At 43.9% G+C, this 15,790-nt stretch overlaps 1 protein-coding gene across 2 annotated transcripts in view; it reads left to right on the forward strand.

The window, feature by feature from the left end:
* The first annotated feature begins 1,279 nt into the window (after positions 1 to 1,279).
* Positions 1,280 to 15,790, forward strand: part of DCTD (dCMP deaminase) — a 20,743-nt gene continuing 6,232 nt past the window's right edge. For both annotated transcript variants that reach the window (XM_018576220.1, XM_018576221.1), the window contains exons 1-3: positions 1,280 to 1,341; positions 5,329 to 5,440; positions 11,591 to 11,726. In XM_018576220.1, coding sequence (XP_018431722.1) covers positions 1,319 to 1,341; positions 5,329 to 5,440; positions 11,591 to 11,726 — 271 coding nt within the window. In that variant the 5' untranslated portion in view covers positions 1,280 to 1,318. The remainder of the gene's footprint in view (positions 1,342 to 5,328; positions 5,441 to 11,590; positions 11,727 to 15,790) is intronic.

The raw sequence follows: 15,790 nt of genomic DNA on the forward strand, positions 1-15,790 counted from the left end.
CGCACATCTTTAAAATGAAAGTATAACTAAACCCAAACACCCTCTAATGTGTCTTGTGGTCCTTAGAGGACAAAGCGTATCTGAACCCAAAGCAAAAATGTCTTATATATTGCAGCTTGCTGTTCCTTAGGTGAGGTGGCTGCATTTGTTTTCATTTTCAGACTCTTTCCTTCATTTTCATCTGATGATCCAGCCAGTGACACACTTCCTGTCCTAGGGTGACCACACACACTCATTGCACAGGTTTAGGACAATAGAAACATAGGAAAACAGGCAGTTAGGACTACGGAACCTCATCCTCTCCTATTCTACATAACATAGAGAGGTGTGCTTCTGTAGTCCTATTGATAAGAGCGCAGTACAGACAGCACAAGAATTAAAGGAGAACTATGGGGTTAAGGCTTTTCCCCATAGTTCTCCTTAGGATAATGGGAGGACACAAACTAGCGTCCTCCCGCCACCCTAAGCTCAGTATACCGCGAGCTAAAGCTCGCGGTATACTGAGATGCCACAGTATACCGCGAGCTACTGCTCGCAGTATACTGAGATGCCTCAGTTGAAGCGGATCCCGACAATTATGTCTGGATTCGCCCAGCTGCGTGAGTGACAGCTGGCTCTGCCTATCTAGAGGCAGAGCCAGTTGTACCCACCCCGTCCGATCCGACACTCGACAGTCAGCACTGGCGGAGCAGGGAATCCAGTCCCTGCCCTGTCATGGCAGAGAGCCGTGACAGGATCGAGAGGTGAGTGAACGCCGCTATGTGTTCCCTCACCTCCCGATCTACTGAGCCGACCTGTGACAGTCTCATTGTCACAGGTCGGCTAGAACTATGAGGTGAGTGAAAAGCACTCATCTCATAGTTCTCCTTTAATCAGCTTACAAGATTTTTAGCTGTATCAACATGTATTTTAGGTACTTATTAAACAGACAGAAAAAAATAGATAGAATTAAATTTCTGGTATGTGCAGCAGAGCAATGACTTGAGCAGCTCAAGTCTGATAAATTGGAGGCGATCTGAAGAGTGGCTAGCAATGGTGTCAATCAAACTCAACGTAGACCGCTTGTACCGCACATCCTCAGGTGACAACGTTGAATGTGCACAAGCTCACACACTCTTCCAGCTCACACAGCGCTCTCCTCCTGTCATGGTATGTCAGCTGACCTGCACTTCCTATCCCTGTGTTCACCATTGCCCCTAACTCCGCCCTTTCCACTGGTCATCTCAGTCACATGACGGTGACATCGCCGCGCCCCCTTTTCCCATCTAGAAGGCAGTGCAGTCACGTGTAGTCAGTGCGGGAAGTTGGAAGTGATAGAATGAGCGAGGAAGCGGCGATCGGGTAATACACTCACTACATCATCAGCACGTTCTAGAATCTCCTCTATTATATATTATATTTCACATTAGAGGGGGGAGGGATCCTATGGCGGATAATCACCGGGCACACGGGGACTGTTGGTGTTCATATTCTGTACCCTCTATGCCAGGGCTGGCCACATGACTAACACGCACTGTTGTGGAGTCCTGAGCTAATAGATCATATTGGTCTGGTCCTCCACACCAGTCTCATGGTACTGTGCAATGCACATATTGTGTGTTTCACTGCCATTCAATTGAGTGACACTCCAAATGCACCTCCTGGCTGCAATTCCACTGACTATACTGCAATACCGTGCATGAAACATAATGTACCTGCTGCTCTATATGCATGCAGTGGTCTTAGCAGCCAGTGACTGCAGAGAGGATGACCCCTGGTGTCATTTGGTTGCTAGGACTGCCTAACACTCCTAGCAACCAATGACTGCAGAGGAGGACCCATGACATCATTGGTTGCTAGGATGCCAGCAGCCCTATCAACCAAGGACTGAAGAGGAACAAGGTCTGGACACAGACGACTTGCTGACCCGTGGTGAGCTATGGCTTGCAGTGGATGCACTGGCCTTGGAGGCCGGTGCATCCACTGTCAGCCAGCCATAAATGAGCACAAGTTGGTGATCGGTCTGTGTGCAGACCAGGGACTGGACATGGCCCATGGGCTGTAGAATGCTCAGGCCTGCTCTATGCTATAGTGTTATGATTGAAGACATATTCCGCCTTTTACATTAATGTAATAAATACATCAATATTAGTAGTATTGAAGTGTATTTTATTACATCTTTGCATTGAAGCCTGCATAGCACCAGAGCCACAATCTGTGTTGCAAGTGCAATGCTTGGGTTTCTGCATTGTTTACTTTCCAACCATAGGCCTGTATGGAAGTATGGCCCTTCTGTTATGGGATGAGGGAAGTAATCAATGAATTACAAGTGCGTTAAGGTCTGCACACCTGTGTTTCATTGAGACTTCTGTGTGGCAGCAGATGGGACTTGTAGTCTTTCCATTTACAGATCCCTGTGAATGGCTCAGGCTGCTGTGTGGGAGCAGATGGGACTTGTAGTCTTTCCATTTACAGATCCCTGTGAATGGCTCAGGCTGCTGTGTGGGAGCAGATGGGACTTGTAGTCTTTGCATTTACAGATCCCTGTGAATGGCTCAGGCTGCTGTGTGGGAGCAGAGTCATGCACTGCTCCACTGATTTGAAAAATCTAATGGGAGAAGCAGCCTGTGACTCTGGTTTGGGTAAGGGGTTTAGGGAATGTGATCATGTTACACCCCAATGCCTCATTCACACCGGCACTCCTGTGTTTTAGCTTTTCTAAATGCAGCAGAAGTTATCTGAGATTTATTTACAACGTTTCTGCTTCTCAGATGTCTACTTCCCGCATTGAGATGGTTCTGCTTTAAAGTGGGATCTGTCGTGTTTATATGCCTTCAGAAGGTCAGTTTGGATCTTAGATACATCAGACTTCTATTTTTCCTAAATGCAGGTAACCTGGCTGACCCCATGTAACCGCAATGTGTCAATAAACCCAATAAGAAGTCTCCCTGTCTAAAATTGCCTGTGTGAATGAGGCCTAAATATGGATATAGCAAGGAACACGGAGAGGAAGGCGGACTGATCCTTTAATGTGTGGCTGTTGCGCTGTAAGAAGACTTGGGCTATGTCAGGACATGTCTTGCTACATTTGTGCTAGCTGGGTGTGTTCCTTCCACCTAGCAGATTCCTCATTGACGGCACACTGCTGTGATGGTGATGCAGGCTTAAAGTAGGAGTAAACGTTCAACTTTTTTTTTCAATATGCAGCAAAGTATGTTTTACATTTTTGGCCAAGCACTTAGACATCATGGGTCCAAGTAGCTCCAACTCTCTCAGTACTGCTTCCCTGAACTTCCCGTACAAGACCAGACGGAACTGGGAATAGGGAAATGTCCAGCTAGTAAGCTTGGAGAAGGGAGCCGAGCACTAGCACACACACAAGGGTGGCTCCATATAACCCTGCAATAGAAAAGAGCCACCCTAAGGCCCCATTCACACTGAGCGATTCGCAAATCTGGCGTTCGTTGCGCGATTTGCATTGTGAGCGATATCGCGCAAATGCTTGCATTGAGCAAGCTAGAATCGTGGCAAAATCCGCTCCAAAAAGGGTCCTGCTGTAGCGACGCACGACCCGCAACAGCGACGGACAGAGCCCCATTGCCATGCACTGGAGAGCGATACCGCGCTGTAAATAGTCGCGATATCGCGGGAATTACCACGCGATATATCGCTCAGTGTGTACGGGGCCTAAAACAGGATATCAGGACCAGTACTCGGGACCAGAGGATTCTACAGGAAAAAACTTTCATAGATCAGCAGCATCCATTGTAAGTGATTTTTATCAGAATTTGAAGTGGCATAAAAACCTTTTGACTTTAATATCAGTTTAAACTGGCCATACACTACACTAAGGATGCACCGAAATTTCTGCCGCCGAAACACATCGGCCGAAAATTGAACTTTTGGCAAAATGCTGAAAGTGCCATCTTTCGGCCGAAATTGCGGCGCATCCCTGGTTTCTCTCCTCCCCGCCGGGCGCTGCCCTGTGTCCCAGCAGGGAGGAGAGAAACTGTCACAGGATGCCGATCAGTGCGGGGTAGGAAAGCGATGTGAGCGGCAGGTGTCTCGCCTCCTGCCCTGCTCAGTCTTCTGTCACAGATCGGGAGAGCGGCAGTGTGAAGGCGGAGACAGCTGACACAGGAGGCCGGGCTGGTGGTGTGGGGGAGGAGTCAGCTGTCAGAGAAGATTGAGCTCTCCTCCCCGCACCGCCCGCTCAGCCTCCTGTGACAGCGAGTCAGGATGGAGAGCAGGTACAAGCACTCAGTGATCGCTGAGTGTTTGTAAATAGTTGAGGACATAGTATGTTTACTACATCCTCCAATTATGAATGAATGGGAAGTGATCTACATCACTTCCTGTTCATTCATGATTGTGGTTATTGTAAACACACTATGTCCTCATGTTATGAATGAACAGGAACACTCAGTATAGAGATTCCGGACTCCGGTCATTCCGCGGTCCGCCATTTAAGCTGCAGTGCAACACACAACTGCCGGTGTGTGTTACTAGGCACAGTGCTGGTAAGCTGATCCCGGCACATTGCGTGTGGGGATTTAAATTATTTTTTTTTTGATTGTTAGAATTCCCCCTCCCTTTTTACGTACACGTGCGTGTGTTTCTTTGAATCAAAAGGCTGGGGCAGCAGGGTTGGTTTCAATTTAATTTTTTAATTTTTTTCACTTAACTATTGCTTTTGGAAAGGGGCTAACAAAGCCCCTATGTGACAGCATCTTAAGATTGTCAGGTTCTTTGTGGAGACATCAAGGGTGTCTACCATGCCCTCCCAATACAGATGGTCAAGCAGAGGTTTGTGTTTGATCACCTGTTTACCCGGCACTTCAACTGGGTTTTGACAGTTCTAAAGCCTTCTCTCCATCTAGACACCCAATGGTGGAGGAGGGACCAGGCCCAGTGTGGCAGGGCTGGCTGTACCAAGTAGGCAACCTTGCCTGATGTCATTGGTTGCTTCCTAGTGGTCCTAGCAACCAATGATCAAAGTAAAGGTGGGGGGGGGTGGCTGCCCTGGGTTATAGCTGGCTGTCCTAGACTATACAATGACTAGTTACATGAAGAGATTTCTCCGTAAAATATTTTGACCAGAGCTGTGCACGTTCGATATGCATGTAGAATAAAGCCTTCTAAACATGCTTTATCCAGAACCTCACCTGCATACATTATGTAAATGTGTTCATTAGTGTTATTTACAATTGTCCTGGGATGTAATATAGAGAGTACCCTGGGAACTGAGACCTGACCTGAATCTAATTGACAGGTATCAATATTTACATTGTTTACCATGCTTATTTATAAGGTTCACTGCACTCCTCCAATTTGCATTTTGCTTTATAGGCAGTCGGTGGATGCAATGTGCAAAAAGCGGGAAGATTACTTAGAATGGTGTGAATATTTTATGGCTGTCGCCTTTTTATCGGCTCAGAGGAGTAAAGATCCCAGTTCCCAAGTAAGTGCATTGTTTTCATTATCTTTGTAATATTAGTATTGTGCTCCTTTCCTCCTATACTCATTGAAAGACCCATGTGGAGGTTTGTTATAGTGGAGCGTGTTCATAGGGAATTATTACATTGGTCTGTTAGGTAATGCTGAAAAGCACAGAAGATTTCTGACTGTAATTGTGTAAAAAGAAATATTTTCCTAGTACACTGGGGAATAAGGATGATGATGCTACCATGTATGTTTTCCTACTAATTGTGGTATGGTCTTGTTTACTTCACTATTACCCCTCACTAGTGCTTGAATCCACTTTCTTGGTGGTTTGTAGAGCTGCAACAATTATTCGATAAGTCGATTTAAAAAACAGCAGTAGCTGTTTTCTTGGAGCGCTACTGGGACTGCCCCTAAGGCCTTGTTTACATTGGCTTGTATAAAACTGTGCGTGCAGCAGGTTTTGCAGAACTTCCATCACCCTTTAAGAGAAGTAAAGCCAAACTAATTTTGGCTTTAGTTAGGGCAGCAACTAACCGATTTATGAGAATAGTTTTCAACTATTCTCATCAATTAGTTGGTTGGATCCCCTAGTTCTCTCCTCCCATGCTGGAAGGAGTGCTGTATATAGAATTTGGGGATAAATATGGAGCAAAAGCGATACCACACCCAAAGAGCAAATGTATAATAATGCGGCAAAAAAAAAAAGGGCCTTCATATTGCGGCGTATAGTCAAGACCTCCCTTATAAAGATACCCGCAATGTGGATTATTCATCCAAGAACCACATAGAGTTCAAAAAATGCGATATCATGATGTAATGATATCAAGGGGTGCCAATAATCCTCAACACGTTCCACGCCCAGTATAGGGGCTTCTTCAGGAGGAAGGAAGAGGATGCTCTATATAGATATACATGGAGGTAAGTATATATTATATCCATATTATGTAACATAGTAGCATAGATTAAGATATTGATACAGTGTATCACATTAATATTTAAAGGAGAACTATGAGGTGAATGATTTCTACTCATCCTCATAGTTAGAGCCGACCGGTGACTAAGAAGCTCACAGGTCGGCTCTATCGATCGGGAAGTGAGCAGAAAGATGCACCAATCCGCTCACTTCCTGATCGTCTCCCTGCAGTGAGCGGTGACTGGCAGTCACTGCTCCCCGCAAGGATTCCCCCCACCCTCTCCGATCCTCCAGCGCTGAGTGGCGGAACGGATGGAGGAGGGGGTGGGCACAGCTGGCTCTGCCTCTAGATAGGCGGAGCCAGCTGTCACTCAGGCAGCTGGGTGGATCAGGACAGTATTGTCGAGATCCATCCCGGCTGCGGCACTCTCAGTATATAGCGAGCTATAGCTGACTATGTACTGAGCTTTGGGCCAGGGTGAGGAGGTTAGTATATGTCCTCCCGTGACTCTAAAGAGAACTATGGGGGAAAAACACTTACCCCATAGTTCTCTTTGAATGACCTGTTACGTTGGTGTGACCATTTGAAGGAAGAAGTGAGTTTTTAAAAGCCAAAGGGAAAATCCCTCTAATGTCACCAGTTTAGCCAACGGTTTGGAGAAAAGAGCTGAGGTACCCAGAGGTTCCAAATACCAAAAATAATATTGAAGTTACCAATGGACATTTGGTCCAAACCAAAAGGCAACTACATAAGCAGTTAATAAGCCATAGAAGATAGAAGTTGGGACAACCCCCCCGCCCACCCCACTGTATTTTACCTTGCTTTTGAGTATTGCTGTGATCTCCACAGAAGCCAGCTTGTAGCATCATTTCCAAACTTAAATATTGCCGATGCCAAAATCTTAAATATTGCCGATGGCGTTTGTAGCAATCCTGTGCACTAGTCACATGATGCTCGCCCTTTCGGCTGCCAGTGCACATGCGCGTAAACGCACACATTATGTGCGTGCGCGGAAATTTGTGGAATACGCACTGGCTACGTGCCCCAGAGCCTGGGATCTGAGCGGAAATGAAGCGCTACAGAGATGCATTATCCTAAATCATAGTCCTAAGGACAATATTGCTAGGCATCTGATGACGGACCACTCAGTGGGATCAGGGAGCAAATTGCTCCAAAATTGTCCCATGGGAGGCAATGTATTTGATGGTTTTCCCAGGCTCTGGAGCACTGTGTATCCAAGGAAAAAACATGCAAATGGAAATATAAGAAGAAAACAATTTTAACTCGTGAATGTGTTGAAATACACCATATAGCAACATTTATACCCAATTGTCAACTTCTTCCTAAGAGGGTCACACCATGCCTAGGTCATGCCTGCTATAATTTTTAGATTGAACATACATTTGATCATAGACATAATATGTATGGACAGACTTGCTTAGTATTTCGCCATTATTATGCTGTACAGTCCCATCATAATTCAGGATCTAAAGACATAATTCAGTCTAATTCATATAATTAAACCATAGAAAATTATTCAGTACCGGCAAGTCTGAAGATCTTTTTCTTAGTTGAACAAAGAAAAGAAACCAGTTTATAGCTAATCCAATATCTTGTCATACTAAGTGATAACAGTCCAGTACATCTCATACGGTAGAGAATAAATAACAGTAGCATGTCTGACAATCTTTTTACTTTTTTGAGAAAGGGTTTGTAGCTCATCATTTTATTGAGACCGGGGCTAACCGTGGCTCTAAAGGTGCCCACACACCTTGCGATAATCGTACGATAATCGCGGGAAATCCCGCGATCGTACGATTATCGCAAGGTGTGTGGAAGCTGTGCGACCTCTACTACTGTAAAGTCGCACAACTTTTATCTTGCGAACAGGTTCGAAAAATCGTACTATTCTCGGCGGGTGTGTAGCGCGTTCGTAAGATAAAAGCCAGGCGGGCCGGTGTGCGCAAGCCCTCACTGCCCGTTCGGCATTGCGATCATCGCAAGTACGATCTGCCTGTCCAAGATAGGCAGATCGTACGTTTTTTAATTACCTTACAACCATCGCAAGACAAAAGTCTTGCGATGGTTCTAAGGTGTGTGCCCAGCCTTCGATTATATATCCACCGTGTCTCGCATTGAAGTATTCTTCTCTCAAAGTCACCCCCTCTTGAGTTGGGTCTGACATGCTGGAGAACAAAGAACTCCATTGAGGACGTGTTAAAGAGATGATACAACACATGACGGCTAATGGGGGTCATCATCTTTCCATTCGATCGAATACATCCTGTATGCGTCTGCGGAGTGCCCTTGACGTCTTACAGATGTAGAATGCTCCACAGGCGCATGCCATCAGATACACGACTCCTGTTGTACTGCAATCTGCATAGTAGTTGGCAATCCACCTTCTACCATTGGGAAGTAAAATATCACCTGATTGTTGTACCCATGGACATTGATTAGAACTGTCGCATTTACAGGTGAAACTCGAATAATTAGAATATCGTGCAAAAGTTCATTTATTTCACTAATGCAACTTAAAAGGTGAAACTAATATATGAGATAGACTCATTACATGCAAAGCAAGATCATTCAAGCCGTGATTTGTCATAATTGTGATGATTATGGCTTACAGCTCATGAAAACCCCAAATCCACAATCTCAGAAAATTAGAATATTACATGCAATCAATAAAACAAAGATTTTAAACTTTTTTTTTTTTTTGTATTTTTAAATGAAGGATGGTATTTAATTTTTTCTATCTGATTAATCGAAAAAATTATTAGCAAACTAATTGATTATGAAAATAACCATTCGTTGCAGCCCTAGCTTTAGTCCTCTTTTGGGTCACAAGAGTATATTTACTAATGTATTCGGATGATCCAAAGTCGGCATATAGCGGCCTACTGCCGCCTGCTATTTGCTGACAGCCCAGAGCTGCGCTGCAGCTGTGAAAGATCCTAACAATATTGTCGGGATCCACCCGCTGCCTGATTGACAGTTGGCTCTGCCTCTCTAGAGCCCGCTGCGCCCGCCACCTCCCCTGTCTGTCCCATGAGCGGTGGAGGAACAGAAGGGAGTGGGCAATCGCTACAGTGGGTAGTGACTGTCAGTCACTACTCTCTGCAGAGAGAAGACCGTGAGCGGTTGCATGATCAGGATTTAGGACAACCAAATTAATAAGGGGGGTGGAGGGTCTCGGGTATCAGGAACGTCTACAAAAATAAAGACTGTTCTCCTTAGAGGAGAGACACTTAAGAGGTGACTTGATCGCAGTTTACAAACTCATTAATGGGGACAGCAGTATGGGATCCGCTTCAGCTGCGGCGTCTCATTATACCGCGAGCAGTAGCTTGCGGTATACTGAGCTTAGGGTGACGGGAGAATGCTAGTTTGTGTTCTTCCATTACCCTAAGGAGAACTATGGGGAAAAGCCTTAACCCCATAGTTCTCCTTTAAGCTGCTGGCAGGCTTGAGTAAGTGTTGGCACTACACGAAGCTTGTTAAAGTCTTTTAGCAGCTCAACACTTGCATTAAAATCTGTATTTAACAGCCCCAAACTGGAACTGAATAATTCTTTAAAGCTTTGGTGCCCAGCACGTGGCCTGTGGCATCTTTGGCTATTTCGGACACCTGAAGCACTGGCAGAGCCTGACATGTCTGGTACCATGGAAAGTTTGTTTTCCTCTTCAGGAGATGTGGCTGATTTTTCTGCTGTCCTGCTATCTCCTCCTTAGGCCCTATTCACACCTAGGCGTATTGTAATATGCGCGTCTGTCAGTTTGAGGATGAATTGTTCCACTGTGCCTGCAGCTACAAAGGTCCTTTAAAAATATGCAAACATTTGAATGCCCATAGTCTGGCCACAGATTCACTTTAAGTTGGTGCTTTTGTAGGATACAAGAGCCTGCAAAACATTTGTATGAAAGTGGTTACAGCTATCGTTTTACCAAACCCCAAAAATGTATATTGGACTCTCCTTGGTAATTGAAAAATGTCAGTGATGTCATAGGAAATTTTCCCTGTTCTCTGCATATTCTGCCCCTTCAGATGGCTGTATTCTCTCGTGACTGCATGGAAATCAGATGAATGGTAGATATACTGTAGATAGTACTGATAGTAGTCCCTTTCTCACATCAAAAACAAGCTTGCTATCCTAGCACGCATTCATAATGCAAGCATGTACAGCAGTGTCTTTCATGGATTTACTTGAGATACTATAACTCAAGAGCGTTATCTTTAAGGACACTGGTCTTTGCACATAGCAATCCAATTTCAAAGTAGTTTTGGTGTTTAGAGCATGAAATTACATTAGACATTTAAAATAAAAACATGTAATGGTTTTTAAACAATTGTTTTAGTAATATAATTTTTTTAATATATTTTTTTTTCCTTACTGCACACTAGTGCTCAAAATTAACTCAATCATTTTAAAGATTTCTCACTCATATGTAAGCAGTTCTGCACCCTGAACATTTTTAGATTGCTGGAAAGAGTATTCAATTAGGGCTGCAACAACTAATCGACATAATCGATTATAATCGATGATTGAAAAAGTTGTCAACTTTTTCAATCATCGACTAATCGGCTTCCGATTGGTTGGCCCTGTTCACGGCTCGACACATTGCGCGCCGCATCTCCTCCCCACCTCACGCTCGCCACTGCCAGACCCGCCCGCCTGCATCCACGCTATTGCTACACTATACACTACACTATACACTATTGCTGGGATTTGTTGTATTCCTCTATAGCTGGCGGTATTCTGCATTGCGCTGTATAACGTACTATTGCTGGGTTTTGTATTCCTCTATAGCCGATGCCATTCTGCATTCATTGCTGTATAATGTTACATAGTTAATCAGGTTGAAAAAAGACACAAGTCCATCGAGTCCAACCTACTTTTCATTTCACTATATTGCACACAACTTTTTTACTTCCACCATCCAAGCTTGCTCCTGTGATGGACTACAATCTCAATACAAACTAGTAGTCCATCACTGGAGCCATTTTTTAAAATGTATTTTATTTTTTATCCGATTAATCGAATGTAATAATCAGCTAACTAATTGATTTTGAAAATAATCGTTAGCTGCAGCTCTATATTCAATCACTCACTCATTCTATTTTCATGGAGAATTTCAAATTGATCCTTTTTAATGCTGTGAGACCTTTTTCCTTGCACTGTAATCCATTTTGCCCAAGTGGAAATCCTTCAGTCTGCCTATTTTTTTTAAATATATTTTTCTTTTGTTTAGGTTGGAGCATGTATCGTAAATCCCGAGAACAAGATTGTTGGTATTGGGTACAATGGGATGCCCAATGGCTGTCCTGATGATGTTCTTCCATGGGCAAGAAAGGCAGCGCATAACCTTGATACAAAGTACCCATATGGTAAGAAATTATATTATTACAGGCACTTACTTTCAAGCTTGTTCCTTCTTAGGCCTTGTTTACACCTGTGTGCTGGAAAATGCGTGTAAAATTGCGCACAATTTAATTTAAAAAAAAATAATTATTCCAAATGTGCCTGCTAAAGCACTGACACAAATATATACCACGAGGGGGATTTATCAAGCCTAGAGTAGACAGAATCTGGTGCAGTTGTCCATGGCAACCAATCAGCTTCTATCGTTAATTTTCAAACAACTGAATAGAGAAGCTGGTTGGTTACTATGGGCAACTGCTCCAGATTTGGTAAATTCCCCACTGTGTATTAGTGCAATGCCTTTATCAAAAACAAAAAGGCACGCACTTTATTACTTTGCTAGCAGGTTTCAGCAGGCCTTTAGAGTAAGTCTCCACTGTCCTTCACCACTGTAGTACCAACGTAAGTAAATAATCATCTGGTACTAAAGTGGTTAAATGCAGCAGTCTTGATCTTGGTATTGTGTTTTCAGCCAGCACCTGGCTTTCACATACAAGGGATTGGGTGGCTGTAGAACTGCTCAATCACAATATGCATATGAAAAAAGTGGGTCAGAAATGTACAGAATGCAAAAGCATCTAGAAGCAGGGCAAATGGCATTCAGAAGCAGATCTGCAGGTCAAATGCTCTGAACAATCTTAGAGGTATCTCAAACTGATGTCAAAAGTAGGAGCATTTGCATTCACCATTCACACTAAGCGACATACCTTCGAAGCAGATCCGCGCGGCCGGGGTGGCACGACTGTTCGGGGTGACGTTGTGGTAACGGTAGCGCGACCTTCACTGTTGGGCTGCAGTAAAAAAAAAAAATAGAAATCGCACGCAATCCGCCAAAAAAAGGGTCCTGCAGGCGCGACCGCGAAGGGCGACATGGAGCTGTACATTAAGACAGCTCCATTGAAAATCATTGGCCGGCGACTTCTTGCATATAGCGCGGCAAAAATGCGCGTAATCGCGGTGGAAATCCGCTCAGTGTGAATGGGGCCTAAAGCCCATAGACTCTGGACCTTGTATTTTATGTAATGGCTGAACTATACTGAAATGAAAAATGTGCCTCGCTGGAGGGATCGTGAGGTCACCTTTGCATAGTTACTGTGGGCAGAAGCTGTGTTTGTGTGTCTGCGCGATATGGAGGCACTCACGGGTCTTGCAGCGGAGACAAGTCAAAGCGTCAGCAATCAACATTTTATTGTCAACATTTTGATGGAGCTCAGTTCATCTTAAGACGCTGGCTTGGTAAAGATGGCCGGAGCTCCATTGAAACGTTGATAACTCAAAGCATCCGCATTTTATCTCCATTGCAAGACCCGTGAGTGCCTCTGTATCTACTTTGGATTTGTATAGATATATTTGTGGATCTGCACCCGGGCATTTATCTTTAGAGTGTGGTGGCTACCTCCTGGCATGCCTCCGTGTCGGGATGAATGAAGTCCCACAAGCATGCAGAGGTATCATTCTGGCCAATCAAGAAGACAGAAGATTCTGAAGCCGGAAAGAAGAGATCCGCGTCAGAAAGGGGGTGTTCAGACTTCGCATTGCTGGAGCAATGGCGAATATAGTTATACTTGAGGTTGTTACATTTGTGTACAGGTCCACTTTAATTGATGCCTAAAATTAGAATCATTTTTAGACTGACTTTATTTCTTGGTACAAACTTTAAGAAAAACAAGAAGTGCACAATGGTTAATAGCTTGTTAATTTACACATTCCTGATTTAGATTGTGTGCTTTGTCTGCAGGTCTCTAGTATTCATACAAAGTGTGTTGCAAGGAAGAATGATTGTGTGTTTTACTACAAACTCGCACATGCATAGTCTAAACCTTTTCCATTTATATCTTGACTTGTTCTTTTTGTTTCATGAATCCGCACTGTCTTGCATATCAAAAGTAATGGCTGTCAGTGTTATAATGGTCTGTAGAGAAAGACCTGACGTGTCTGGGAGCAGTGTTCAGTTTATGTGGAAGGTCTACTCTGCTGAAAGCTGTGTAAAAAAGTAAACCACAAATGCCTTTTATATTTCTTTTTCCTTTTTACATCAAACTCAGTCTTTTTCTATTATCTCATGATCGAGTGCCTTTCCATTTCTTCTCTCACGCACGATAGCTTGATGGATGCTTCAAAACAATCCTAACCAAATTTTGTCAGAACTGGGGGAGGAAGGGCTTTCTTGCCCTTTAAATAAGCACTTCTCATTTATTCTGCTTCCAAACTGCTGAAATAGAATTTGTGCTCCGGTAAAAATGAGCTTATTCGTGATGTTCTAATATTTCACGTAGAGCCCAGCTGCTGCCCCTTATGAATCTGCTATGTAGATGAAATGGGATTTTGCAACTTTCCAACTATAGGTTTTATATTTTTTATTTCTGGAAACTTCTTTATAAGTTAAATTGTGTTTGTCTCCAGGAATTGGCCACACAGGCTTTGTGAGCCTAATGATATGCACTGTGCATACTCTGATGAGTATTTCAGTGCCTTTACAACAGAAACAGATGATGCCATGGAGCATTTGCTAGTTCAGCAGCAATCTTTATTTAGAGTTGGTCTACTGCTGAAAACACTTCTATATAATGTTTACCTTAATTACATTCGGTATTCTCTCAGTGGTAAATAAGTTGAAGCTTCACTCTGCTGCTGTTTTGAGTATGTGTTTATGTAAATATGTAAAAAGCGGAATAACTTCTATAGAGTTACCGCAAATATATACTTTTTGCCTTGCAGGATTATATCAGAGCAGTAGAAAATGTGCCTACACAGGAAGCTGACCTCTTATGGGGCTTTCCCTCCAATTGTGACACGCAAGCATCTTGGATATGCTACAACTTAGGATGCCCACCCCAAAGAAGTCAGTGGTCTGCCTTCAAACACTGTTAAGGCAGTTGTCTCTTTTTTGTCTCTCCAGCTTGCTCTCCTCTGTCTGCTCCATTACTGTCATCCACTGCTCCATCGTCCCAACTTTGCTAATCTCTGTGTCTAATGCAGCACTGGTCTCCCTTCCTGTCCTACTCTACTGGTCCTTGCTGTTATCCATTCCTCTTCCAGCTGCCCGTTGTCCACTCTGAGCTGGAGTTCATTTTGCTCATGACCTGACCCCACCTGCATTATTGGATTTTCTCCCTCTTCCATTCCAAGACTTGATCCAAAATGCTCCTCTTCTTTTGTTCACGGTGGTTCTGCTGGCTGCCTCCTTATTTTCAACTCCCTCATCTGCTCTCAAAAATGCTTGCTGTACTCTTCTGGTCTTTACCCCCCTATTCTACAAGCATTTTCTCCTCACTCCTTGGTCCAGGTATAATCTTCACTCTCTCCATATTTGGCCTCCTGTTTCCTTCCAAAGCGATCAGTCCGCTTTAGTTTCATGCTGTTCCCTGATGATCTTTCATACCATCCCTCTGCTTGGTTTACACTTCTGGTATGTCCTTCTTTCATCCATCCTCCTTTCTCCTTGCTAAGCTTTGTGACCCTCACCAAAAACTCTTGTGCCCTCTACCATCCACTTTGTGCACTCAACCACCACCAATGTCTCCCTCTTAGTTCCCCTTGATACTCCTCCACCAGCTCTGATACCGCCAGACCCCACATTGGCTTTCACCTCCATAATCCACTGTCGTACCCCCAACCACTACTTTTTGTAACATTTCTTCCTCCACTCTTGGCCCCCCTCATCATTAGATCTACCAAACTCTGTAAACGATAGGTGACTTCTGTTTGAGTTATGTGGCCAATTTTAATATGCAAGGTTTTCTTTACATTTGTCATAACTACAAGCAAGTGAATTTGAAGAAATGCTAGTTGTCTGCACATATCTCCAGAAGCAGTTTAGAGAATTTTGAAAGATCTTTCTTCTATCCCTGTAAATGTTAGTTTATAATTTAAGCATGGAGTCATGCTGCCTGCATCTTTCAATGCATTTTGGTCACCAGTAAGAGGTGCTCGCTTAACATTATGTAATGCAGCAGGGGTGTGTTCTGGTTCTGTGCTTCTCCTTCTCAAAACTAGAAAACTACAGCTGCAGTTCAGGGGGGGGGGGGGC

This window comes from Nanorana parkeri, unplaced genomic scaffold (assembly GCF_000935625.1).
Source record: "Nanorana parkeri isolate BGI_ZX_2015 unplaced genomic scaffold, ASM93562v1 scaffold60, whole genome shotgun sequence".
In the NCBI taxonomy this organism is placed as follows: Eukaryota; Metazoa; Chordata; class Amphibia; order Anura; family Dicroglossidae; genus Nanorana; species Nanorana parkeri.